Genomic DNA, 27,826 nt, shown 5'->3' on the forward strand with positions numbered 1-27,826 from the left:
CCAACAAAAACCAAATAAACCTGAAGAAAGCAATGCAGTGCTTTGCCAGTGTCCGTGGCTGTGTCCCTGGCTGCTTGGATAGCCTTCCAGCGACTGGTGCAAAGTTCAAGGATTTGTCACAGCAACATCTAAGTTTTGCAAGCGGTGGAGTTGGTCCTCGTCCCAGTATAGAGGAGAATTGGCTCTGCCTTTCCCAAAACAAGGGCTTGTCCCCTGGGCTGCTTGGTGCTTTGACATCTTGTCTCCATGGCAGTGCTCAGCTGGCAAGAGTGACAAAAGAGGCCGTGTTCATTGACTCGGGCGCCCTGGCCAGCGCAGCCATGCTGGGTGATGCAGCAGGCAGAGCAGCTGCTGCGGCCGGCAGTGAAGAGGCAAAATGGCTCTGGCTGTCCTCTTGGCAGCAGTCCTGGGACTTCTTATTGTCAAGGCTGTTTTGTTTCAGCTGAGAAACCCGGACTCCCCTCCTTGCATCAGGAGCTGGATCCCTTGGTTTGGAGCTGCGTTTCAGTTTGGGAAAGCTCCTCTGGAGTTTATAGAGCAAGCTAGAAGCAAGGTAATGGCCGTGGCGTGCCTGCGAGGGGGGGGGTGTGCTCAGGGTAGCTGCCTGCGAGGGGAAAGGCGAGGAGACACTTCTGTGCTGTTTGCCCCTTTCCTGTCACATTTTGTCACGTCAGAAGTGTTTAGCTGGTGAAAGACCGGCTTTGCACCAGTAGCGTTGTGAAGCTGTGGATCTGATCCAGGCATGATCTCTGTGCTGTGATCATCCCGTTTGGACCCAGCACCTCTGCTCTTTTGCTTTTGCAGTCGGGCTAAATGTTCATCTCGGTTTCAGATGATGTGGAAAGCCCTGTGCCAGGTGCCGGCGGGACCAGAAGACTAATTATTTGCATGCCTAAAGTTAGGTGGGATTTTTGAGTACCAGCTGTTGTCCCTCAGCATTCAAGAGAGACACAGGCATGCTTGGCAGGCAACTTTTTCCATCTTAAAAAAATTACCAAAGGTGGCTGTGAAGATTTACCCCTGGACATGCCTTCCTTTCTCTATGTCTGTGTGATAGAGAGCACCTAAATGAGTAATTTAGATTAGGTGCTTAATTTCTAGGCAGCTAATACTGACATAAAGCCCCATTCGCCATTGTCATTCAGTGATGATACCACCTGCTACTGCAATATCGTCAGGCAATAGCCTCAGGTGTTGGATACTGAAGGACTGCACAGCCCACTACTTGCAAAAACTAACTAAAAGTGAAAACACTGTAACATCCTGAAATTTGAAAAAAAATAATACTAGATGTTTAAAACTTGCTTTCTCATTTTGAACTATTAGATTCCGTATTTGTAAGTACCTCTTTGCAGGCTTGGTTTTTATAAACTTGTGGTGTTAAATGAAAGCAGAGGGTCAAGTATTATCAGCTGAAGTATGAGGTGTAAGAACCTCAAGAGCTGTCAGTCTTGTATTAAAGCACCTTGGGTGCACCACAGAGTAAGCTCACGTGTATGATCTGGAGTTCCTTGGCTTGTTTGAGCTGAACAGGCCAGTTTTAACCTTCTATTACTGTGTCTTTCCTGTATCTTTCATCTGTGCATATCATGATCAGTTATTTGTATGTTTGTCTTAGGGCAGAAATGTAGGACTGGAAGAAAACTCAGTCCAGTCCAGTCTCCTACTATTTCAGGAACAATGCCATATAATCCCTTAAATAAACTGATCAAGCCTCATGTAAGAAAAACAATCATAACGTTTATTTCAATCTTCTCATACAAAGCTGTTAGAGAAGCTCCTTGTTCTGTTGAAAACACATCCTTGTGGCAACCAGATTAAAGCAGCCTGCCAAACTGTCCCTTCCAGTGCAATCCCTTTGGGGGACAGATGTTGCACCATGATTTAAGCTTACTTCACTTGCCTTTTTCCCCAGGAAGCTTTTAGCAAGTTCTCTTAGACAAAATTTTAAAACAAACCTGACAGAAGAGTCCTTTGTGGGGGTTTGTTCACAGATTGAATGAGCAAAACTTTTACATATTAAAGAATGCACTGAAGTAGAAATGCAAACTCAGTGGCTCTCAGTCCATTCATTTGGATGCTCTTTTCCCTGGAGACCCTTTAGGCTGCTGGTGGTGCTATGGCAGCTGCTGACACATCTGAACACACTAGAAACACCTGAAGGACTTTATAAACCCCAGGTTTTGTTGGGACAAAAACCAGAAAAAGAGCTATTTTCAATGGGAGAAAACCCATTGAAAAGCAAAGCAGAAAAATAAGGCTTTCTTAAATATCTCCCCTTTACTGTGTGTTTGCAGATAGGACCTTTCCTTTGACTTTTTTCTTGGCCCAGCAACTCAGCATCCTGGTAATTTGTGACCTCCCTGGGTGCCTCCAGGGACAAGAGGGCCTTCTCCATCACAGGCACGACCGTCCAGCAGTCTCCCTGTCCCTGGGCAGGGCTATTCTCTTGTTCTCCCGTTCCTGTCCTTGAACACCCCAGGCACATCCCTCTCCCTTGCCACCTCCCACACCGGCACGACATGCTGAGGCCAGGAGAGAGAAGCCTTCTCCTGCCTGCTCCTTTTTGAAGGAGTAGGCACTGTAGCATAGTGCAGCCAAATAAAACAGGTGCTGCTGCCAAAGAGGTTGTTAACAGGCATTACAAGTGTTGCAAAATACTTCTGCAATAATGCCAAGCTCCTTCATATTGCCAGAACAGGGGTAAATGTCCTTAGTATGAGCAAGCTCTCCTCTTAAAAGTTAGTGTAGAAACAGGCTCTAGGCAGTGTGAAACCTCTCCAGCTCCGTAGGGTCATTACCTTCAGGGAGGACTTTCACAGTTAGAAATTTCCTCCCCTGGATTAATTCTTCATTCTGTCAAAGTGACACTCATTTATTTTTCTTTCTTAAAGAGTTAGCTTTCTTATTATTGTCCCTTTTGTGTATATTCCTTGCTGCTTTTTCTCTCAACCCCTGGAGCAACACACCCGACTTCCATTGCTTCCAACCCGCACTTTGCCTGAAGTTTGCTGCTTCTGTTTTCCACCTACAGAAGATGATGTGGGCGGGAAGAATTGTCTGGCTTTCCCCTCGTATCATTAGTGTGTCTAAGAAAAGAAAGATCCCCTGCCCTAATGAAATATTTAATCTCTGGTCTAAAAAAAGATGCCACCTCTTCCTCCTAAAGCTCCCTAGTTAGTTACAGCAGTGTTGCAGGTGCTCTGGGATGAGCAGGGTGGGTAACCAGAGCCACCATGCAACGTCAAATACTGGATTCAAAGGATGTTGCTCCTCACTTTGCCTGACAAACATGGTAAGAGTTAATAAGGAATTTCAAATGCTTCTTATCAGTTTGCTAATGAAGCTCGCAAGAAAAGTTCAGTTAAACCCATGAGATTGTTCTGCACTCTCATACAGACCTGTGGATCCATACGTCGCTCTCAGCATGTTGATTGCGTTCAGGACATGGTGCCATATCTCAGGACTCGGCTAGATGCCTCTCAGTCTTATTCTCTGTGTGTGGTTGCGTGAGGGATGGCTTGCTGGCTTACGTGCCACGGGACATGCATCCTGCATGAGGTTTGGTAGAAGGGAAATGGAATGGAGAAGAGGACAAGGCTTCTGGTGGAGAGTTTCCAAAGACAGCGTCCACAGTCGAGTCGCTAATGGTCTGCAACCCTGGTCTCACACACAGAAGATCAAAATTCTAAAGTCCCTGAGATAAAGAACATGGCATTTAACCCATGTGCATGTGCAGGCCAAGGGAGAGAGCCGGCCCAGCGTGAGTCGTAACAACTGCAGCTGTCTCAGCCAAGAGTGGTTGCTCCCTGCCTGGCAGCGCCCCTGGGGAAAACAGCTGTTTCCCTGATTTCCTTCCTTTGGGATTTTGGAGGACATCCTTCTGAAGTTTTTATTTCTCTGCAGTGTTGCTTTCACATAGGCTCAGCTCTGCCTGTCATCGTGGCGTTGCTGTTTTGTGCGGTGTTTCCCAGTCTGTGGACAAAACAGAGCTTTCACGAGTGAAAGCAGCTTCATAGGCCCTAAATCCTAAGAGGATTTTTATTTTGCTTTCTGTATCTCTGTATGTCATCAGGTGTCCTTAAACACTCTTTCAGACAGCAGCAAACTGGAACACAGTGTTGGCAGGTGATGCCTACGCTTCGCTGGTACCTGCCCATAACACAACGTGGTAAATGCAGAACTGCTGGGCAGCTTATTCCAGCAGCTGATTTTATTGCATTAGAACATCAGCTTAATTATACTGCGACAAATGGAAAGTGTCTATTCAGGTGTCTGTCTCAAACAGCAGCGATTAGTGGATGCTCAGTACCAGGGTGTGAGGAGCACACCCAGATAAGAGTATGCTGCCTTCTGCTTTTTCTTCCCAGCTTCTGGTCATGAATAATACAGAAACTTTCTGGCCTGAAATTTGCATCCAGATGATCTGACTATGATAACCCAATCTCTTTTGTTACTCTGTGTATAATTTTGGCTTCACAGCATCCCACAGCAATGAATCCATAATTTAACTGTGAGTCATATGAAGAAGGTATTGTCTGGTTTTAAACGAGCTGCCTTTTAGTATGTGCCCGTGACCTTTGACATTATGAGAAACTGGGAATAATTATTCTCTTTTCACCTTTCCTGGGATCTAAGTCCACTTAGTCTCCTTTCATTGAAACTGTCGTTCATGCTTGCTGTGCATCCCTTTGCCTTTCCTAGCTCAGTATACCCCGCTGAGGTGGAAGGGTCAGAGACACACAGTGAGTTGAAGGTGTGGGCACAGGATGGGTTTAGATGTTTGCTCTCCATTCTCTGCTCCTTTCCTAGCAAGACGAGAGCTCTAAATTAATGACTAGGACTCGTATAATAGATCTTAGAGTAATTTCAGAATATGATTCTTTTAGGCCTTCTTCTTCTGTGATGTTTCTAGGTTTCCTCATAGTTTAGACTCCTAAATGAGTCCAGATCATGAGTAAACTTTTAATTCCTTCTTCTAAGGAATGAATTAGGAATATGTTTAAGGCCATACACACTTATGTCTTCCTAAAAGCTATATTGGGCTCTTCTTCAGCCTGGGGCTTCCCAGGTCCTTCTTCAGGAGCCTTTTAGAAAGGCACCATGTGTTTGCCTGCCCATCCTCCTATTGCTGGCGGTGATTTCACAGACCACGGTAGGTAGTTCTGCAGCTTCATATTTTAATCCCTCTGGGGTTTTGAAATATTTATCACCGATTTACCTACCACATGTTGAAGTCTATTCTACTTAATGCTTCCTTTGAAACAAGGTCTCAGTCCGTTACTCGCAGTGAAAGACTCCAGGGTGGGATTTGCCTTAAACTGATGTAATTGCTAATTTAGATTGCTTCCCCACTGGGTTTCTTTACTCTGAGCATTTATCAGGCCCAGCAACATACTGGGAGACTTCCTGTATCTGGTATGTTTGGAAAAGTCTTTATTATTTGGAACAGGGATTGCCATTAGCAGTTTAATCCTTAAACCTTTTTTAGTATTTTGATTTTACATTTAATAATTTATCCAATATAGTATTTATTTGTAATTTCCTGTTTGGACACAGAATTCTGCTTTCTAGAAAGATGTGTCTTTGAATATCCACCATCACTGCTGTTCAATGAAGCTGGCTTGTTCTGGAGGTCCGTTATGGAGCTTTATTTTATTTCCTTTTTTTTTTTTTTTTTTTTTAAATATTGGTTTAATTTTAATTATCGTGAATAGATTGCAGGAGTTTGGTGAGATTCAAAGCCAAACTGTCTGTGTAGTTGTTTACAGGTGAACACGATGGCCAAGCTTTCCCGATGGCCAGTGGACATGCAGTCAGCCCTGTCAGTGAGGCTAAGGGTAGTGCAGCTTACCTTACACAGAGGTGTGCAGCAGCTGGTCAGATGAATCAGTTTTTAGGCTCCCCTGACTGCACAGACTCAATCTCTATTCTCTATCAGGGCAGCTTAGGCATCTTGCTCACATGTAATCATCTAAAATAAAGTGTTCCAATCTTTAATTGAGTGTGACCTTAATTGAATAATTAAGTTTTATTGCAGTTGCTGTTGGTTCAGGTTTAATTTTATTTTGAACTTGGTTTTAAGTACATTTTAATCTTAATTCAAAATCTTAAACAAATCTAATTTAAAAACAAACATGGTACAAATTCACTGATTTTTACCCAGCCTGATGATGAGGACCTGCTGTTATCCATAAAAAAGCAACCTTAGCAATTTAGTTATTATTAAAACAGTATTTTATTTATTATCACCCAGAGAGTTTAAATAGTCATTCTTTAATAATTTACACCTGAAGGACACAATCAAAATTCAATTGATGTCATGAGGAATCTTTTCCTTGGCTTCAAAGAGCTTTTGATGAAGCAGGCTTTACAATGCAGTCACAGGCAACAAAATAAATGGTCAAAGTCAGTGGTATAAACCATGTGCGCAAGGTGGGCTCGAGGCTTTTCAGTACTCCAAACAGATAACAGAAAACTCTTCTCACCCTTGTCAGCAGTGTAACCTGGAAAAGAAAATCAAGTTCCATGATGCGTGTAGAGACTTTATGAAAACCCTGAACATTTCCATATGTACAGTAACTTTGCCAAAAGAAAGTGGTGCTCATATAAATGTAAATGCCGGGCTTCTGATTTCCAAGGCTTTTGCAGAAATTGCCTTGACTAAGCCAAAGATGCTTCATTTCCTAATTTTCATTTTTTTAAGCCTAAATCTGACAGCCAGTAGGTAGTGCATATGTGTTTGCTACTTTACCTACAAATATCAGTGATCTTTTTCATACAGAAGTGAAGCCCTATTGCTGAAAGTTTGGAGAGGGCTCTAGGCTAATAGATTAAGGGAAAATGAAAGAATGATTTATGGCATCAAAACCTTTCCCTGAATATAAATCTCAACAAACTCTCTCTCTTCTGCTCAAAGCTTGTTAGCTATTTTGATATTAATCTTTAAACACCCATGCAAGAAAGAAATCATTGGTATCAGCAGAACCTATAAACTGTGGGGGGTGGGGGGGGTGGGAGGAACAACATAAAAAAACCCCACCTGAAACAGATGCAGAAGTAGGAGGTTTTGTTAAAAAAATGTTAATTGGAGTAAGTAGGGTTATGAATTTTTACAATGCAGGTACTTTGCTATGGCAGTGGGTAACCCATCACTCGGGTTCTTTAAATCCAGGTAGGTTGTACTGTTTGAACTGTAATGTCATTCAAATATAAAATTTTACTATCAGAAAAGGAATCTCTTTTACTCTGCAGGAGGTCAGGCAGGCACATATGGTGTTCCCCTCTGGTCTGTAAGTCTACAGATTTTGGTCTGATTCATGCTCATCTTTGTGCGCCTCTGAACCAAGGTGCACAGAGAGCAGGAAGGACCAAGTCCTCCCTCCTGACCCCTCAGCAGCACTGATGTCCTCTTGGGGCTTCTGTCAAACGTGTTAACAATGCAGTAATGTGAAATCTTTGTTTGTTCCAGCATGGCCCTGTATTCACAATATTTGCTCTGGGAAAACGGTTTACTTTTGTGACTGAGGAAGAAGGCACTGAAGCATTTTTTAAATCAAAAGACTTAAATTTTGAACAGGCAGTACAACAAGCTGTCGAGAACACAGGTAAATGAGACCTAGCTCTTTTTTAATGGGAATCAAATCTGGTTACCCAGGAACATTAAACCCCAATCCAAAGCTCATTGCCTTTTTGAACATGCCTTAAACACTTATCTTAACCCATGACCATGCTATAAAATGAAGGTGAAATTAAATTCCTTCGTGGGGATCCAGAACTATAAGCCTGCAAGGTGATTTGGATTCAGTCTCAAGGGGTCAAAGGTTTCTCATCCAGAGACTGTTACTACTTTTATTATCAAGGAATGCCAGTTTGAGATCAGGTCCTTTTCTGTGGCTAGACACTACACCTCTGTGTACCAGGTTTGGAGCAATAGTATGTTGTCCTATCACTTAATTTGAAGACCATCTTGTAGCAATGATTAGTTGTAACCCTGCAGTACAACAGTCATTAGAAAGGGGTGAGGTATATGTGCCATCCACAATGGCGTGCTCCATCAGCTCGTGCCTATATCCATGTGAATTTATGCAGATAGGAATTCTTTGAGTAGTTTGGAGATTTTGGACTGTGGAATGGGAGAGAAGCAACTTGCCAGAGAGATTAAATCACAGAATCCCTGTGGCTGGAAGGCACTGATGGAGTCCACCTAGTCCACGCCCCTGCTTGGAGCAATGCCAGTGACAGCAGGTTGCTCAGAGCTGTGCCCAGTTGGATTTTGAGTATCTCCAAGAATGGAGACTCCTCAGCCTCTCTGGGCAAAGTGTTCCTGTATTGGACCATCCTCACAATAAAAACATTCCTATGTCTCAATGGAATCTCCGGCGTTGCCGTTTGTGCCTTTTGGCTCCTGCCCTAAGAAGAGCCTGGCCTCATCTCCTTTATCACCAGACGTTTACCCACACTGATAAGTTTCCCCCGAGCCTTCTCTTCTCCAGGTGGAACAGTCCCAGCTCTCTCAGCCTCTCACGGTCTGACTGAGAGGATGTACTACTATAGCATGAAGACCCAAACTTTTTTTTTCTTGAATTAATTTATTTTTCATTTTAGTCAGTTCTGTGGAGCACGTGCACACCTCTGTACATCCATACTGACGCCGGGTGGAAATCTCTGGATTGTCGATTCTGGCACTGAAGCTTCATGAGGCAGGAAGATGTTACACAGACTGGTAGAAGCAGAGGGCTTACCAAAATCTTTACAGGGTTAGACAGAAGCTTTCTGGGAATTTCACTCTAGGAAAATGAGGGTTAAAGCATTCAAATTAGAGTCACAAGTTATGTGTAAAAAAATTCACTCTACCCTTCAGTGAAAATCTATTTTGTCTACTTTCCAAAATGTTTTTTGTTTCTTTTTGTATTTAGTTTCTGTCCCGGCAGAAGCATTTTATCAGAACCACAGTAATCTCTACAGCATGATGAAAGGAAAAATGGGTCCCTCCAATCTGCACATGTTCATGGGCACTTTGTGTAAGGAACTACATGAGCACATGGCACGTCTGGGCACAGGGGGCACAGGCGACCTCAATGACCTGGTAAGGTAAGGGATCTCTGCAAGCCCGTCTCTAATGCATGACTATCCTCTACAGAAGCAGAGATGTTTCTGTAAAGCAGGTGGAGCTTGATTGTAGAGGAATTATAGAGGAATGAAGCTGGGTTAATTAGCATTGATAACATACAGCTGTGGGCTGGCTTCAGGGGTGGTGGGTTGGCCGATGTGGATAAGGTGCAGCTGTGGCTGGTTCCTGCTGAGTAGTTAAATAGCTCTAAGGGGTAGGAACGAGAAGGACTGTATGAAGAGTTGTTCTGGATTAAGAGAGACCTGGAAGAGGGAGAAGCAGGGAGCCTGGATGAGGAGAGGGTGGCTGGGAAAGGAAGAATCCAGACACAGCAGAGGTGAAGAGCAGGTGGACTGGCTTGAAGAGGATGGAGAAACAGCACGGACGGTAGATGAACTTTTGAAACCTTGTGGGGGGTGGGTGGCTGTGCCAGGGCAAGGTGTGGGAGCTACTCATTGAAGTCAACCTGGTATGGGGTGGTAAAAGCCTTGTTGCAGCCGGCTAGTTTGGATAGTGTTGTGACACTTGATCATCTGAATTACCTGTTTGGAAATAAAAAGAAAACACAGCATCTTCCAGCAAACCCTGTTTCCCAAAAGATGGGATAAAAGCCTCATGTTTATAAAGAATTTATGAACACACAAAATGCTTGATCTTCAGCAGGATGAAAACCTTGCCTGCATGTTTTGGGGCAAGCTTAGCCCAAAACTTAAGACCTCTGCAACTGATTTTGCAGCCAGAACTTCATCCTTCATGCAGAAAAAATACCTTTACTAGCAATTTCACGTGACAAGAGCTTTTAACTCCTTCCTGATTTTCTGGGACAATGTCTATTTCTTATCTGTCAGGACTACAAGTAGAATATTGCCTTTGGCTTGGACCTGTTTCTAATGCCTCACATACAGGTTGTCTTTTGCTCGCTTCTTCTGCATAATGCAACTAAGATGCAGCTTTTTACTGCAGCTAAAACACTGAGCATCTGTCACTTCAACTACTGCAGTTTGGATTAACTGGGGAAAAACTTTGGAGAACGGGGCTTTGAAACCTCCCAGCCCTCATCCCAGTGGTCTCAATAATGGGGTGCCAGCCCCCACATCCCATGGTGTTCCCCAACCTGTCTTCTGAGATCAAAGTCACATTTGCTTCTTGTGGAAAAAATGGACAGTCATCAAATCAGTAGCGTGGTGCACCACTGCCTGGTACGATAATACTGGCTCACATTTTCTTGTTATTCCCCTATCAGAATCCATCTGTGGTCTTTCACCTGGGCTCAAGTTTCTGAGGGCAGGAGTGGACCTGGTGTTCTGTGCTGTATTGGCACCAGCACAGACCGTGGTCCGCAATGAGTCAGTGGTGCTGTGGGCATACAAGTCCTACATGGGGCATCCCATCCTTCTGCATCCTTGATGCAGCCCTGGGGACAGGGTGTTCTTCCCACTGCCATGGCTGTCATGGCATCCAAGTCAGCTGTTATTTGTTTAATTTCTTTTTTTAAATGGTCATATGCTAGATGATAAATTACACTATGCATAAAAGTCATCCACAGTAAATTGGGGGTGTGTGTGTGACCTGTTCTTACAGTTTTGCCAAACAAGGCAGGTTAAAAGAATTGGAATGCTATGCTCTGGATAACTGTTATGTAGCTGCCTCAAAATTAAATCCACAAAGCCAGCAGGTGGCTCCAGCTTTCTTATGATATGTAGAAAAGCAAGAAAGTGAAAGAACTATTGCCCAAAATAAACGTACAGAAGCAGTAACTGGAACCCAGCAAAGACTGCATAAGGGTTTCTCAGAGCTCAAGAGTACAGGTGAAGTGGTCTAAGAAAGGAGCTCAGAGTCTGCAGGACAACAGAGGCGCAAACAGGGAAGGGCTGAGACAAAGACAAAACAGAAGAGCATTGTTCTGTCCAGGAAAGCTGTAGCCCGAAGAAGGATTTCCCAGGGTGTTTGGTGGCAGAAGGGTTTGTGCAATGCCCCCAAGGTCCTCGTGGGATAACCTGAAATAAGAGATACTGAGGAGAAGGGGACCTCAGTGTGCCAGAGCCTTTCTCCTCAAGTGACCAAACGCTAAGTGATAAAATTCAACCACATGCAGAAAACTAGTCTGAGGTCTGTGCATCTCCCAGCCTCTGCGTAAAATCTGTGATAAGGGTGTGAGTGAGATAAGAGCCTTGTGCCAGTCCCTCCATATTGGCATGACGCTTGAGTCCCACAGTTTTGCTGTTGGTAATTCAACGTGCTGTGTTCTGCCCTAAAACTGCTGCTGCAGCTTCCCTGTGGCCTGTAAGTCACAGGGATCTTGTCCTTGCAGGCACGTCATGTATCCAGCAGTGGTGAACACTTTGTTTGGAAAAGGCATCTGCCCAACAAGTCAGAGTGAAATCAAGGAGTTTGAAGAACATTTTCAGAAGTACGATGAGGACTTTGAATACGCTTCTCAGATGCCTGAGTGCTTCCTGAGGTAACGGAGCAGAGATGATGCTCGTGGTGTACCCATTAGAGGCATTATGCTTGCTGGAATATCAGCCATGGGAGACATTTCCCCCGGAGGGTGATCTACTGTCTTTATTGATGGTGTGTCCTTGGGTCAGGCAGGTTTTCAGCTAGATACTTCAAAAAAGTTCTGACCTTGTCTCATGCATTTTCCTGGCATAAATCAGAAACAGCTTTGTTCAGATGGGCAGGGTCCAGCTGTCAGGGAGCAGCAGAACTGGGAAATGGGAAAAGGCCTGAGCCTAAATGTGAGTCACAAGCTGAGGGGATCCCCAACGGGGCATCTCTCTGCTCCGTCGCACACCTAAGCTGTTTTCCAGCAGACTGATCCCAGGTTATGTGGCTGCACTGTCACAGACTTGACCTTGGATAGAGGCAACTAAACCCTGAGGAAGGGAAGGAAGCGCATGCAGAGCCTATCCGTGCTCTCGGGGCCATGGTAGTGCTGTAAGCACCTCAAAATAGCCTTCAAAAAGAATTAAGTATGCTCTAAAACTGTGGCTTTGATTTTCTTAGGGAGAATCATTTTTTAAATTGTGGCTTTGGAGAGATTGGCCTACAATGAAAACCTGTAGTGAAATGGATATGAAAATCTAGGAGTCTGCAGTCACAGGTCCTGGATGCAAAATGAAGTCTGGCCAAGGTGAAGGTCTTGGACATGCTGTTCCTCATGTCAGTCAACACTACTGTCAGTCAGACTGACACTTGAGTATTCATCAACTGACTGCTGCCCCAGGGCTTTTGGAAAAAAAACCGAAGAGCCCTTCTCATGGAAAAGGAAATTTTGTTTGTGTTGCCTCAGTTAAGTACTTCTTGTTGATTGCTTTTCTTTACAGGAACTGGTCTAAATCCAAAAAATGGCTTCTAAATTTATTTGAGAAAGTAGTGTCAGATGCTGAAAGGACCAACCCTTCAGAGACCACATCCAAGGTAAACATCTGAGGCTATGAAATAAGATGACTTCCTTGTATATATTCTGACTGAAGTGACGGAGGGCAGGAATTATTTCAGTACTGGAAGAAATAAGCCAAATATGTCAGCTTTTATAGCTATACCTTAATTGTCCAGTATTGCTGTCACCTACATTAGGACAGACTCAGAAATTTGAGTCTCTTACTCCTCAGTTTAGTTTATTTTCTACAATTCTGAGAACTGACATCTTCCTCTAGGGAACTTTAAGCCAAGGGTTTAGAGCTACGACCCATCACAAGCTTCCAGTATCGCAGTTGAAAGAGGTGAGAGAAAGACCTCTTCAGTTGTTTCCCTGAGGGCACAGTGCTGTGAAATTTCAAAACCATACATGTACTATTTTTAAACCCTGGTGTAGAGTGAGTAGATCCTCTAGCAGCCAGACTAGTAGAAAATAGCAGATTACTGGATTGGAAGCCAAGTACCCTAAATATTGATTGTGTCAAAGCTGTGATAAGTTGTCCCCTGGTTATTCTCCTTAGCTATGGCAGGAATTCTGTCTATACGGCTGACAAATGCGACAGCAGTCTGGCCTGGGAATTTTGATCTACCAAATGCTTATAGAACAGATCACTAAACAAACCAGGTTTTGTTTAGACTTTAAAAGCTTTACATACCAAGATAATTTCTTTCATAAAATAAACCAGAATAGTGGAAAGAAAGAGAGGGCTGGAGAGGGGATGGTGGGAGGTAAGAAGGTGCAGGAACTAGGAGGCATGAACCCAGTGCCTTAGATTGGGTGGGAATTTGGAAATAGAAGTAGTTATTTTTTTTTCAAGGTCAGGTTTTTTCCCCTCTAAAAAGCAGACAGGAAGCTTTGCCTTGAACGCATGGTTGCCCTGTATTTAAGGAAATACCATAAACAAAAGCTGATCCCAGAACATCACACAGTTGCTATAGCTTCAAAGAATATCAAGCCATTGAAGTCACTGGTTAGGTCACTAACAAAGCACTTGGAACTAGGGAGTTTGCAGATATATCAGGCCATCTTTTCGTAACAAGCACCTTTTTGGCAGGAACAGAGAGAATATTTCCATTCATTCAACTGGTTCAGTGCCATTTTCAGGTTCTTTGAAGTAGAGAATTAGAGCAGGAACTGAAAAAGAATAGAGATTTTTCTTTCTTCCATGTACAAACAACAATGGGGAGTGAGGGAACCAAATCCCCTAAAAACTGTAAGAAAATGAAATGCAGCGCAAGTGTTCAGTAGGGATTCACGTGGTGCGTTGACTTCTGGCCCCCTGCCTTTGAGTGAGTCTCACTTTCTCTTAACAGGTGTCTTCTCTTTGTGACTGCAAAGAAACCATAATTAACATTACCTCTCTTTGTCTATGTTATATCCTTGAATTCTAGTAAGCCCTACCCTAAACTAGATTGATATATATTTTTGGAAATACACATGATTATCTTTTATTTCTAACAGACACTACTGCATCATCTCCTGGATAACTTGCAAGGAAAACATCTAGCTCCCAATTACGGTCTCCTAATGCTCTGGGCTTCGCAAGCAAATGCTGTCCCTGTAAGTACATCAGCTAGAGGAACACCTCCTCTCCATCCTATTCAAAAGCCTGTATTTTGGAAGAAGAGACTTTGAACCAGAGGTCACACACACAGCATGTATTCCAAAGAAGGGATTATCACGCCCACATGCATCACTACAAATATACCCAGGCTGCAATGTCACAGAAGCAATGACAAGAAAAGCTCTTCCTGTATTTTTCCTAAATTATGATGTCCCTTATCATCATATTGCAGGAACATATGTCTAATAGCTATTAAGATCGCAGTCTTACGCTGTGAAGAGCATTTAACTCTGTTTTGAAGCACTATGGCTGTATAGAGTAGAGACTATTTTAAATAGCCTGGTGTTGCCAATTGTAAAGAATATCAAAAGCGTAGTATAGCGTAGCTTCATCTGTGTGTAAATCCTTGAGTGAATTTGGCTCTTCTGCTTTGGGGGATCTGCTGTACAAATGCCAGTGTGGCTTTAGGGGAAGAAAAGCAAGTTTGATTCTGCTGCCGCTTAAGTTTTGTCTATATTAGAAACAGATTTGATGGACTAATGATACAGATATAAGCATGCTAACAAGACAAATACATCTAACATAGCTTAAGCTGACCAAAGACATTTATAGGAATTTCTCAGATGAAAAATCCATAGCAGCAAAAACATCCTTTATTTACCATGACTACTAAGCTCTTTCCAGCACAGTTATGTCTGTTACAGATGTGCTTTAGAAAAAAATGGTAGCGAGTTATTTTTATATGTACTCCTAATGGATAGATCTACGGTTTTTACTAAGACTGGATATTACTACATTTTACCCTAAAGGAATTTCATCCATTTCAGTGAAGTTTCTGTGGATTCACGTGTTGGTATGAGTGAGAGGCATGGCCTCCTGTCTGATATCAGGATAACTGACATTCCTTCCACAACCCTATCATTACTTACTTCTGTAATATTCAGCTGTAAATAGACATACAGATATTTTGCTTTCTCAGAATAGTCACAACTACTGTTCTGGTGACTGGAATGATGAAAAGAAGGCCTTTCACCTCCCAAGGGGATTTTTTATAAGTCCATTAGACCCTCTTATCTGAAACAATTCAATTATCCCTCCTCAGCCCATGCAGTGAAGCCACATCGTCCAGGTGCTGTACAAGAAAACTAAGCTACCATATTTGTTTTGCAGAAGGAGGGCTGCATCCACGTGGGGCTGTTTGGGAAATAACAGTAAGAGTTCTCATCCCTCACCAGCACAGATGGCCTGTGACCAGATCTGTGTGCAGGCTGCATCTCCTGCTAGCTCAGCAAGAGGAGGGAGACTCCTGGCAGTGCTGCAAGTCCTTCTGGTTTCATCCTACTTAAGAGGATTTTCTCCTTTCCTAGATTTCTTGATTTTCAACTTCATTGCATAATCAGTTAGTAAATTATTCCTAAAGGGGATATACTACTGCTTGTTTTCCTGTTAATTAAAACTTTTCCTGTCCATTTTAGTGTCACTCTATGACAATGCCCTGCAAATTATTTAACATAATTTCTGCTAATATTGGTAGGGATTTAGTATTTATTTTTTTCCAGTCATGCAGCTAAATCTAATCACAATGATTTAGTAATTAATTTTAACACCTAGTTATTTGAAATTAAAGAAAGGATTCAGTGTTTCAAAGCCAAAGCCGTATAATGTTCGCTGAAGATAAGTACACAGCAGATGACTAGACATAATCTCCCAGGATCTGAGCCCTTAAATGTGGATTTACCCGGGAAGCACAGCTCACTGTGTGCCCCAGCTACAACAGGCACACAAAAATATGCAAATGTTTTCACCTGCCTCTGTCATTTGCTATGAAGATACTGTAATTCTGTTCCATATTCCAGAATTAAAGTACTTTCATCTCTATTTAGATTGCATTTTGGACCCTTGTTTTCATACTCTCTTGTCCTTCCATTTACAAGAAAATCATGGAAGACCTGGCTTCTGTTTTTGGCAAAGCAGGTAATAAATCCAGTCCTGTCCTTCTGGAACCTAGAAATGATTTATTTGTGTTGGCCCAGCACACGGCACACTTGGTTCAATGCTAGGAATAACGAATGTTGCTGCTAAGGATACAAGTGATAGCACAGAGTCCAGCTCTGAGTTCATTACCCAGCATGAGCTTGACATATTTTTAACCAAAACCCCTTTTGATGTTAGCAAAAGAAGGTAGAAAAAGGGCGATATGTATTTGTCTCTTTGTCCCACACCTATCATTTAGACCTAGATTTGTATTAACTAGTCTTGTGGGTTTTCCATGCATCTATGACAGGGTCAGACAAGGTTTCTCAATTCAGCTGCATTTCACGGTGTGATGTTCACCAGTTACAGCTATTCTGTGGAAAAACAGGCCAGGACCTGTTCTCTCTTGCCTCATCTGAGGGCAGTTTGTCTGGCATGATTCATGCTCCCACGACTGATCTCTTTCCCTCAAAAACCAGTCGCCTACTGGGAGCAGTCACTCACATATGCAGTTCCCTGAACCATGCTCAGACTTTCATGGAAGACTCTTAGTTGACATGGGTCAAACCGTATCGAGGAACGTGTCAATAATTAACCAATAAGGAAAATCACAAACCAGTGCTTAAGCCTTTCTCCTGGCCCTGTTTCATTCACTAGTGTTAACGCAGCCCAGGAGCTCGGCCATGGCTTCTTGTCTTGGTGCCTACAGTCCCAGAGATTTCCATGCAATGTCCTACCAAAGTATTGAAAAAGTCCAGGGACTCTCAACTTCAAAGATGACCTTTGTTTATGCTGTATCTCCACCTACCTCAGAGTTATTAGATTATCTTCAGTGACTTTCCTTAAATTGTACTGTTTTTGGTCCATTTATTTACTTTGAAATATAAAGAAAATTTCTGGGTGTAAGCAAGGTCTCGAAGTCTTGAGGTATTCTGTCAAAAGTTCCAAAGCAAGACATGTCAGCGTGTATCAGAACAGGTATGAAGTCTAGTTTTTACACAGTCATCTTTCTCATGCCACAACAGGTAAAGATCAGCTAGAAGTCTCTGAAGAGGACCTTAAGAAGCTGCCTTTTATTAAATGGTGCACTTTGGAAGCCATACGGCTGAGGTCTCCAGGTGCAATCACCAAGAAAGTAGTAAACCCAATAAGAATTCAGGTGAGGTTTGTTGGTTTTTCCCCCCCCCCCCCAAAAGGAAGCTGTATGATTTGTCTAGAAAGGAATCTCCCAACAGATCTGGATAAAATTAAATAGTAGAGGTGTTGCACAGTCTCACATAACTGTTTAACAGAATTATTCAACATCACTAATTTAACAGTGGTTTTGCTTCTCTTGCTCAGTCTTTGTTTTTAATTTTGAATTGATTTTAGATTGTATCGAATTGAGCTGGAGATACTGTGCTGATGGTATATGAAGTAGTAATCAGACACAACAAGTATAGTAGAAGGGACCACGATTTAGTGACTGATAAAACTTCTTTTCTATTCATCCTCTTCACTGCCACTCAGAATGGAATGCCAGCATTCAGAAGTCGGACTAATAAATGTTTGGGAGAAAAACACTATCTTACAGAATCAGCGCTCATGCCTATTTCATACTAAAGTCCCATAAAGGTTTACTGAGATATGAGACTTTCTATGAATTTGTTTGCACTGTAGGAAGTGTTTAACAAAAGTTTTAGAAAAAAGTACCAGCTCACATGGTACATCAAGAAGCAGGAAAGACAGAAATCATGTTTCTATTATTTCAATACCTAAAAAAACAAATTAGAACAAAAATAGTCTTTCCATCTTCTCCACTGTTTATGACTTTTTTTTTTAATGGGAAAAAAGTGGCAACAGTAAGAAGCAGCTTCAAACATGTAATATGCCCATAGCGGCTTTACCACATTCACTTGTCCTCTGTTAGGATCTTCTGCTGATGGAATAGAAGTATTAAGGAAAGACTGTGAGTTGAATATGTGATTTTTCTGTTTTCTTCGAGTTTTTTTCTCCTTTTCAGAATTTCACCATACCTGCAGGTGACATGCTGATGTTGTCACCGTATTGGTTGCACAGAAATCCAAAATATTTTCCTGACCCAGAAATGTTCAAACCTGTAAGTTGTCACTCTTAGTGTGAGCATTTTGCTGTCTTTTCTCCTCTTCACTCATTTCACAACAAAAGCACATAGACAAATTGGCTTAAAGTTGGTTTGGGGGATGGTGGTATATACAGAGAACATGCACAAAAAGAGGAGCCTGTAGGAATAAGCAAGACTTTAAAGTTCAGTTATATGTTGCAAATAATATGGTAATACTTTATGTCACTTTGATCTTGATTCAAAGCTCATCATGGAAAGATCCCACTGATTGAACCCATCTTGCCTGACTAACCTGATCTCCTTCTATGACAAGGTCACCAACTTAGTGGATGAGGGAAAAGCTGTGGATGTCATCAACCTGGATGTTAGTAAAGCTTTTGACGTGATTGCTCACAGCATTGTCCTGGAGAAACCGGCTGCTCATGTCTTGGAATGGGCATACTTTACGCTGGGTTAAAAGCTGGCTGGCTGGCCGGGCCCAGAGAGAGGTGGTGGATGGAGCTACATCCAGCTGGCAGCTGGTCACAGGCGGTGTTCCCCAGGGCTCAGCACTGGGGCCAGTTCTGTTTAATATCTTTATCGATGATCTGGGCGAGGGGACTGAGTGCACCCTCAGTCAGGTTGCAGATGACACCAAGTTGCGGGGGGAGTGTTAATCTTCTTGAAGGCAGGAGGCTCTGCAGAGGGGTATGGGCCAAGGCCAATGGCACGAGGTTCGACCAGGCTCAGTGCCGGGTCCTGCCCCTGGGTCACAGCCACCCCAGGCAGCGCTACAGGCTGGGGGCAGGGGGCTGGGAAGGTGCCTGGTGGGAAAGGGCCTGGGGGTGCTGGTCAGCAGCCGGCTGGGCATGAGCCAGCTGTGTGCCCAGGTGGCCCAGGTGGCCATCAGCATCCTGGCTGGTATCCGAAAGAGTGTGGCCATCAGGAGCAGGGCAGTGCCCGTCCCCCTGCGCTGGGCACTGGTGAGGCCGCCCCTGGACCCCTGTGTTCAGCTTTGGGCCCCTCACTGCAGGGGGACGTGGAGGGGCTGGAGCGTGTCCAGAGCCGGGCAGGGGGCTGGGGCAGGGGCTGGGGCACGGGGCTGATGAGGAGCGGCTGAGGGACCTGGGGGGGTTCAGCCTGGGGAAGAGGAGGCTCAGGGGGGACCTGATCGCTCTCTACAGCTGCCTGAGAGGGGATTGTAGGCTGGTGGGGTCGGTCTCTTCTCCCAGGTAACAAGTGACAGGACAAGAGGCTGTTTCATCAGGTTGTGTCGGGGGAGGTTTAGATTGGAGATTAGGAAAATGTCTTCACCAAAAGGGTTGTCAAGTATTGGAACAGGCTGCCCAGGGAAGTGGTTGAGTCACCATCCCTGGAGGTATTTAAGACATGTAGATGTGCTACTTGGGGACACAGTTTAGTGGTGGACTCAGCTGTGTTAGTTTAATGGTTGGACGCCATGATCTTACAGGTCTTTTCCAGCCTAACCAATTCTATGATGCTAAGATTCCAAGTGCTTTCCTCTTCCTCTTATTTGTTTGTATAGCTCATCTCCATGTATTTACCTAGGTTCGCTGGTCTTTCCAGTCAGATGATTTCTTGTAGATATTAGCTCTGCTAATTCAGTAGTTCATCTAGAGTTTCTTGATTATTATTACACTCCAGGTGGCCGCGTGGGCAGGCTTGTAAACTGCTCTTTTTAGCACCAGCTGATATGGAACAGTTTGTCTTTTTTATAGAAATGCATTAAGGAGTAATTTAAACAAAATTTCCCTTCTAGCAAACTCTTCACCAATTTGAAATCCCTTATAACAATTCCTGCCTGTCTGAAATCCGAAGCAGAAACCCTGATGCATTACCCTCTAGTTACATAATTCTTAAAAAAACAAGCTAGTTTGTTTTTTAGAAATTCACATTTCTTCCATGAGGAATAGGGCATTGCCATTCCAAATGTATCACCTTGCTTCAGCACCGCTGAGATTTTTTTCTTGCTTTCATTGGATTTTGATGTTAATAGGTTTCCTCTTCAGAAAACAGCCATAGCTGAACCGCCCCCCCCCAAAAAAACCCAAACAAAACCCCCAAACAACCAAACCAACCAAACAAACAAACAAAAAACCAAACCACCCACAAGATTACGCCTTCTCTAAGACAGCTTCATCAGACCAGGTAGCCACCATAAACTTGACAGGGCTTTAGTTGAAGGCCTTGGTAGAGCTGCACTGAGTTTCTGGAAGCTGGTATAGTTTGTCACTCAGCATTCAAGAGATTTACTTCTGTCAGTGTCACCCACACAAACTTTAGCCCATATTGCTTTATTCCTTGTGTTGTTCCCTTGCTCTTAAAGCAGCTCAGGATGGAGCAAGGAGCCCTCAGGGTACAGACAGGCTGGTTTTGTTGGAAAATAGTTCTTTTTCTCACACACCGGCTTGCACCTGAGAATGGGACTGTGCAATCCTTGCGTCTCACCTGTGTTACGGCTCATACACCTTGCATTTGTCTGTGCACAGCACCTTGGAAATGGCTGCTGAGCAAGATCTGCACGAGCCATCTGTGCGCCCTGATACAATTTTGTGGCTGAGGGAAGGTACTGGTTGAACATTTGCTTTGACTGTGCATCTACTTAAAAGGAGATGGTCACATTTTTATAGGCATTTCAATAGCTCAAGATCCAGGATTTAGAAAAAAGGAGGGGGTGTGTGTGTACAGGAAGAATGCTTTCAGGGTGATTTTTAAAACCTCTCTAGCACTAGCACTTTGAGGCACCAAGTATGTTTCAAATGTGACCCTAATTTCTTTTCCTGAGTAGGTACTGCCTTTTGAATTCAGACTCTTGCCACCAACAGGTTGAATGCACAAAAATGGCATCAGTGCAACTTTGTATTGAGGATTAGCTGTCCAAGGTCATTTTTAGCCTGGAGAAATAAAGTTAAGCTTTATTTATATAAGGCTGATTTGGAAAAAAAAAGTTTCTTCCCACAGGATCGTTGGAAAGAGGCAAATTTAGAGAAGAATGCTTTCTTGGACAGCTTTGTGGCATTTGGAGGAGGGAAGCATCAGTGTCCAGGAAGGTCAGTGAAACAGCTGGGGTTTATTTATTCCCAAACCCTGCAGAGAACAACTCTCTTGAATGGGGCTCCTCTTACACTTGGAGGTAAAGTGTTTTCACTGCTTTGCTCTTTGCCAGTCCCCTAATGTTCAGTATTATCTGGACGTTCTTTAACTGATTTGAAAGTGGTTTAATTCCTGGAAAAGACAGGTAAAGTCACGATGTAAAAGTAGAATCTGACTCTATTATATCAAAGGATATCTCCCAGGGAGGGAATCAGCCTCACTCTGCTGCTGCTGAGGCATCTTTTCATCTGGGGAGGGTTGTTGCACTTACAAACATGCCAGTTTACAGAGGCGTGGAGGTTGCCATAAACTGGTTCTAAACTAACCTAAAGAACATTTCTCTTGGTGGTCTGAGACACTTTTTCCATCCTCTATGATGTCATCGACATGTTTGCTAATCTTCAAATGTCTTAACTGGCTCCTCTCTGTTTGACTCTTGTCTTTGCATTAAGGCCCACACGATTTCAGAAGGGCTTAAATTGCAGATCCTGCCTCTCTTCACTCCTCCAGCAATGCCAGTCTCGATGCTTCCTGCATTCCTTCTGTTGTTTGTTTTCTCTGCTGTCCCTCTTCCTGGAACAAGGCCCAGGGAGCCAGCTGCTCCTCATTTCTGTGTTCAAACATCTCTATGCTCAGTCCTCTGCCTTCAAAACCTGGTCTCCTCTAAGCAGCAAGTAACCAAGAATCCATAAAACTAGTGAATTTAACTCAAGAGTCCCAAGCAGAGCAAGGAATCGAGAGGGTGTCACAGAGGATCTGCATTCTTGAATCTGCACCCTATAGCAGGCCGGACATGAGTGTCAGATAAAACTTTGTGAAGGCATTAAAGACATAAACAACATGAATAAAAATGCATTCACCATTTAGGCTTGCCACAGCAAAGTGCTCACTCACTGCTGTACCTCCATGGCTCGTGCCATATTCCTGAGCTAAATATGAGCACAGCCCCATTCCCGGCAAGGGCGACAGCAGAACTCACGAGAGGCATCTGCAGGTACAGCACAAGCTGCAAAACAGTGTTTCTGAAAGCTGCTTGTTTATGTGTACTGACCTATTTCTTTGTTCAGGCTGTTCTCTGGACTCTGCTAATATCTTTAAAATAAGTTTGTCGTTAGAAAGAATATCATAACATTTCTACATAGTCAATGGATGGAGAATCTTTTTCTTGCTAACATGAGAAAAAGTCCTTTCAAACCCTTTGGCAGTCCACATGGTAACACACACCTTTATGCTTTTCAGCAATAATTCTAAAAGAATAATATGCTGGTTTTGGAAGAAGGGAAATTAAATCAAGGGATGTATCTAGATCCCAGGTTGCAGATTTCCTTGGTATGACTGAATGAAACAATGATATTTCAAGTTTAAGATGCATTTTCATTTGATTCAGTACTGGGATTTATAAGGGAAATGTCTTAAACATTTAATTTCTCCATTGCTAACATTCATCATGAAATTATAAGCTAATTTAATCAAATGGAAAACTAGAAAATAACTTATTTGTCAAATATTCCTGCAAACTGACATGGGAAGAGCTCCCAAAAGTCATTTCTGTGCGATCTTTTTTACCTAAAGGAAAAATGTGATGGTAGTGAAGCTACTTTTGTCTAACCAGGTGACTATTGCCTGTGCTACTGTGCTTATCTTGCATAGCTCTGTCTGTTGTCTCCTATCCTTTGCTGGCATTGTAAACCCTTCAGCACAACGGTCGTGACTTCCTTCTCAGACTCCATTTACTGCAGGACCTCAGTCCACAGCTGGGCTCCTGAGTTCCAGCACAACTCCAATACGTAGCAGTGCACTGGGGGCAAGATTTCAGAAAGGACATCTTTGTGCAACCCCCTTGTCACTAAATAAAATAGAAAGGCATTAGCGACTCGGAGTTTTTACAGGAAAAACTGCTCTAGGACTCAGTCATGAATATGAAAGACAGGTGGGAACTAAGCTGCAAGAAAGCTCATGGGTTCTGCTCATTACAATGTGCTGTGGGCGAGAAGGACACACTGGGCTCTGCAGTCCTGCCTTTCACTCCTGGGCTGTCCCTCTGGCCACCCTTGGACATGTGTGTATCACCCTTGTGTCTCAGCACCTCTATTTGCAGAGCAGAGTAACAGCAGCAGCCTGTTGGGAAAAGCACTCTGAGATGGCACGGTGGGAAGTGCTGTGCCCAGTTGCTGGTTATATCCGTTGCTGCTCAGACAGATCACAGATGAACACCGCCGCAGGTACAGAGGTGTCAGTGGGCCAGCCTGCATCCCGCTCTGCGTGTGTTTGGAGGACAGCCCTCTGTAAACGCAGCATTTCCACTGTCAGGGCAACCTAGAGGCATTTTGGTGTTTGGTTGCATCATGGTACATCCGTGCCAAACCAGTGAGGATGGCTCAGAGGCAGGAGCTCATGCAGCAGGGCCCAGGGCTGCACTGTGCAAACAGCGCAGTGGCTGCAAGGAGCCCACCTTTGTCCGGTGCTGCCAGCATGGCATTTGGGCTAGTAAATCCTGCCTGACCTGAGCTGATTTCCACTGAAATATCCCTGCACTGCATTCCCCCAAGCCCAAGGTCACCAAAAGCTCTCTATCTCAAGGTAGTTCCGATGGGAAATCACAGAGGTAAGTTGGGTCTGATGCTACACCAAAACAAAGAGGCATCCTCCCATTCTGGAGCACAGGACGGCTCAGTGCGCAGATCTGGATGGCTCTGCAGGAGTCAGGAGTCAGCGCGGGGCTCCTGGGGCTTATTAGCTTCCTCTTCACACCTGCCAGGCCAAACCCAGGCTGACACCACGTGCAGTCATGTGGCCTTCTTCCCAGTGAATTCCCCAACAGTTGCTTTACCCAACTTTTCCAGCTTCTTTCAGATAATGGAAAATAACTTGTGTAGAAGAGCAAGGTAGTATCACAATTTTAACTAGGTATTTAAACCATGCCTAACTCTGCAAGTGACTAATCCTATGACCTGGCGTAGGTGCATGCTAGTCCCTAAATGCAGAAGGCTCTTGTACGTATAAACATTAAAAAATAATAGCCTAGAGGAGTTCACCTGCAGTTATTTGAAATCTTCTCCGGACTGAGTAAGAAAGACCTTTCTGAGAGTGTTACAGAAAAAAAAAATCATGCCCTTGGGTCTCATACTGCATTCTAATGCTGACGCATTAAATAATAACTCCCGCTGTCACAGCTACTCTGATGTCATCAGACTCCCAGCTGTATTATATAACTTTATATAGCACAATTAGTCATATAGCCTTTTCTATATTTGACTGTCTTCTCACTCCTATGAAGTTACTTCAAGTCAGCAAGCGTTAGAAGAATGTAAATGTTTACACAGTGGAAAAAACCATAATGATAAGGGGCTGTTTTAAAATAGGGTGTCAGAGGGATACTGTTGGTCTAACGTTTCACTAGAAAGAAGGGACAGCTGCTGCGTTCGTGTTCTTTGCTCGGTAATGCAGAAGCTGAACAAAGCTACAGCATATTTTCCTTCTGACGATAAACTTTCAGGCAGAACTAAAACATGGAATGTAAAATCTGTCAAAGACACCCCGTTTCTTATCTGATGATAAACCATGTGTGATTGTTAGGCTGGATAGCTGATGTTTTCCTCCCTTTTCTTGCAGGTGGTTTGCTATCATGGAAATCCAGTTGTTCGTTGTGCTATTCCTATACAAATATAAATTTGTGCTTTTGGATGCAGTACCAAAGGAGGTAAAAGATCTGTGCATTTATATAGCATTCCACATCTTTATATCCTTCATTCACCACGCTCAGATGAACAACCGTGCTCAACTGTGGTTATGTATAATGAAGCAAAATTTTGAGAGGAGTGTTAATAAAACATGTAATGAATAATTCCATCTTTGTTTTAACTCAGAAAAGCCAGAGTAACTCCAGCAATGTTTGTGGTACTGCACTGTCTATACAAGAAAGCACCTAAAAAGTATTTTGTCTTATCATTACATAAATATTGCAAAAGATTTTATTACTGCTTTCTGCTGTTCATAAAAACAATGAATAGGGAACTGGATTAATACTTTAAAGACAGGAAATCAGATGCAGCACTCACGGTGCTCTTCCACTACATATCGAGTGGTGGAAGATAAATGATTAGGGTAAGAATGAAGGAGCAACCATGAAACAGAAAGGTTTTACCATTAAGGGTGAGTGGTGCAGTCTCCACTCTAAGCAGTAACTTCTTCCTCTGTATGCACTGTCTCCTTTCCACTTTCTAAAAATCATTTTTCCTCCCAAACATGCACTGTTGCTAAGTAAGTGTACCTACCTGTCACAACCTAAACATGACACACATACTCTATAGCTAAACTGCCAAGGAGAAAAGGGAGAAGCTTAGAGTGGCAGGGGCTTTGTATGATTGCCCTTTAGGCTGGAAGATGGAAGCTCTGAGAATTTAATTCCTCTCCTTGAAGAACGTGGGAGCTGATCTCAAGTAGTGATAGGAAGTCCACCCAGAATATGGAAGAAGGTTGTTTCTTCCTGACTGATGGTGTGTTGCTACACCAGCTCTCACTGGAGTGGATTGTAACTTGGGTCTGCACCCACAGGCTATTATGCTAGCGAAGATATTCAAAATCATTTGAGTTTCTTAAGACTTCGTGTGTCTCTGTCAGACTCTATCAGAGTGGAATAAAAGTAATCCATGAAGGCCCTACTCAGTGGCTTCAGCAAAGCCAAGAAATACTCTCGGTATTTAGCTTTGGTTCTTTTAAGACTGAAGCTCCAAGAATATGTTTGTATCTTAATACTAAAGCATGATGATAATTCCATTAACTAACTTAAATGATTCTACTAATTTTCTTGTTTTTGCAGAGCCCTTTACATTTGGTGGGGACACAGCAACCCATGGCACCGTTCTGGGTCCAGTACAAATGCCGGGAATAAAAGTTGCCTGGCACTAACCTTCCTTTGCCAGCCACCCCTGGATGGATGGACCACTGAGCTGCTTCCCTATCCTACATCTTCAGATAGGTTCTCTGCCTTAACAGTGTTTAATTTTGACTGTAAATGCTATATACATCCCTGCATTGTGGTATGCCATACCAGTGTAGCTGTACCTGTGCTTCTCACCTGTTTGCCTACCTCCTGCTTTAAAAATCAAGCTCTCCTGCTGCAGTCATAATTTGTGGGCCAATTATTCGCAGACTTTGCAAATCTGATATACTAAACTTACCAACCAGACATTCAGGACAAAAAGCTGCGATGTTTGGAAATCCTGCATGGAGGTCAAGCTAGAACCAATGGAAAAGCAGGTCCCTTGGGCCAGGTCGCTGCTTCCTGTGGGTCTCCTCGAACCAAGGCCAAAGTGGTGCCTCATGCTAAGAAATCAGATTGGTAGCTCCATATGGCTCCCCGGTGCTGGTGTGCACAAATCACGGGACAGTGCTGAGCACAGACCTCCGGATCAGATCCACAGCCATGATAAACTAGCGTGACTTACATATCACTGCCTGTGAAGGTAGATGAACATCTGGCCTGCTCTGCCTACAATCAGTGCCAACTTTTTGCAAATAAAATGCATTTGTAATGGAAAAATTGCAAGTATGGGAAACACTGGGCTCTTGTTCTGTTGGAGCACCTAAAACTTCTACTGAGCCTTACTTGCTCCAGAGGATTCAGAATCAGTCCTTGCATGAATATGCAATGAAAGTTTGATCGTGATGTTTGGCTTCTAATGAAGTGACTGCAAGAAAAGCTACTGCTATTCATTAGATGGGTTGTCTAATATCTGGAACATTTTTGCTTTCCCTTTAACATGACTTACTTATAGAACAAAGAACAAATTGCACAAATTAAAAATATTTAATCCTATAAGGAACACCTAGTAAAAGTTGTTCGAAGAAGCTGTCAGGTAAGTTCAGATACCAACATTTTAACTGCTGCCAGATCTTATATATGATAATAGCTGGCATGTATTTTTAGTCTTTTAAGTAAAGATTATTCATAATTTTAGAAGTATTTGCAAAAAAACCTCCACAAATGGACTTTCAACAACTGTAAAACCTATGGGAATGATATCCAGAGGAAAATAACACATTGTATATTTCATTACATGGTTGGCTTACCTCAGTCAGGGATACATCAATGTAACAAACTTTAATGATTTATATGGCTGGAAAATTATTTGTTCAGCTTCCAATTCAGCTTATAATTGTTAACTCTGCAAGAGTGGCACTCTTAACTGCTGTTCCAGTATCTCTTCCATAACTGAAAACTATTCTCTTGGTTTTCACATGATTATTAGCCAAAAGTGTATATTTTAATTTTAAAATTTGGTAATGTCCACAATATTTGTTCAGGTATCCTGTAGTCTTGCAAAGATAATTTTTTTTCAACTTGCATTTTTCATTTTTCTGTTTAATTGATTTTGGGGGGGGGGGGGTGGTGGTGTTTTGGTTGTGATTTTTTTTTTCCCTCAAGAAAGGTAACTCAAAAAAGCAAAATTCTGTAATGAGAAACTTGGCTTTGAAGTAAGATGTCCATAAAGGAAAGTATAACCTGAAGGTCAGCATCAATTTGGTTGGAATCAATAAAAGGCATGTGAAGCCACCTGTGAAGACGTACAGACA

At 43.1% G+C, this 27,826-nt stretch overlaps 1 protein-coding gene across 3 annotated transcripts; it reads left to right on the plus strand.

Moving 5' to 3' along the window:
* Window positions 1-143: 143 nt before the first annotated feature.
* LOC119149940 (24-hydroxycholesterol 7-alpha-hydroxylase) lies at window positions 144-27,826 on the plus strand. 3 transcript variants are annotated; one of them, XM_037391855.1, is made up of 12 exons: window positions 144-553; window positions 7,472-7,607; window positions 8,919-9,093; window positions 11,424-11,573; window positions 12,442-12,535; window positions 13,998-14,096; window positions 15,984-16,074; window positions 17,100-17,233; window positions 18,077-18,172; window positions 21,119-21,207; window positions 24,863-24,950; window positions 26,070-27,826. In XM_037391855.1, the coding sequence occupies exons 1-12, from the start codon at window positions 377-379 to the stop codon at window positions 26,139-26,141; spliced, it is 1,401 nt and encodes a 466-aa protein (XP_037247752.1). In that variant the 5' UTR covers window positions 144-376; the 3' UTR covers window positions 26,142-27,826. The 3 variants fall into 3 exon arrangements, with proteins under 3 accessions (XP_037247752.1, XP_037247754.1, XP_037247753.1); XM_037391856.1 differs by lacking the exon at window positions 144-553 and adding an exon at window positions 5,619-5,635; XM_037391857.1 differs by lacking the exon at window positions 7,472-7,607 and having other exon boundaries at window positions 464-553.

This window comes from Falco rusticolus, chromosome 6 (genome assembly GCF_015220075.1).
Source record: "Falco rusticolus isolate bFalRus1 chromosome 6, bFalRus1.pri, whole genome shotgun sequence".
Classification (NCBI taxonomy): Eukaryota; Metazoa; Chordata; class Aves; order Falconiformes; family Falconidae; genus Falco; species Falco rusticolus.

Excerpts from the sequence above, each read along its gene's own strand:
- LOC119149940 (XM_037391855.1), top strand. The coding sequence starts at position 377 with ATGGCTCTGGCTGTCCTCTTGGCAGCAGTCCTGGGACTTCTTATTGTC. Across the intron at positions 14,097-15,983 it reads CGCAAGCAAATGCTGTCCCT|ATTGCATTTTGGACCCTTGT; the intron begins GTAAGTACATCA and ends ATCTCTATTTAG. Across the intron at positions 21,208-24,862 it reads AAGCATCAGTGTCCAGGAAG|GTGGTTTGCTATCATGGAAA; the intron begins GTCAGTGAAACA and ends CTTTTCTTGCAG.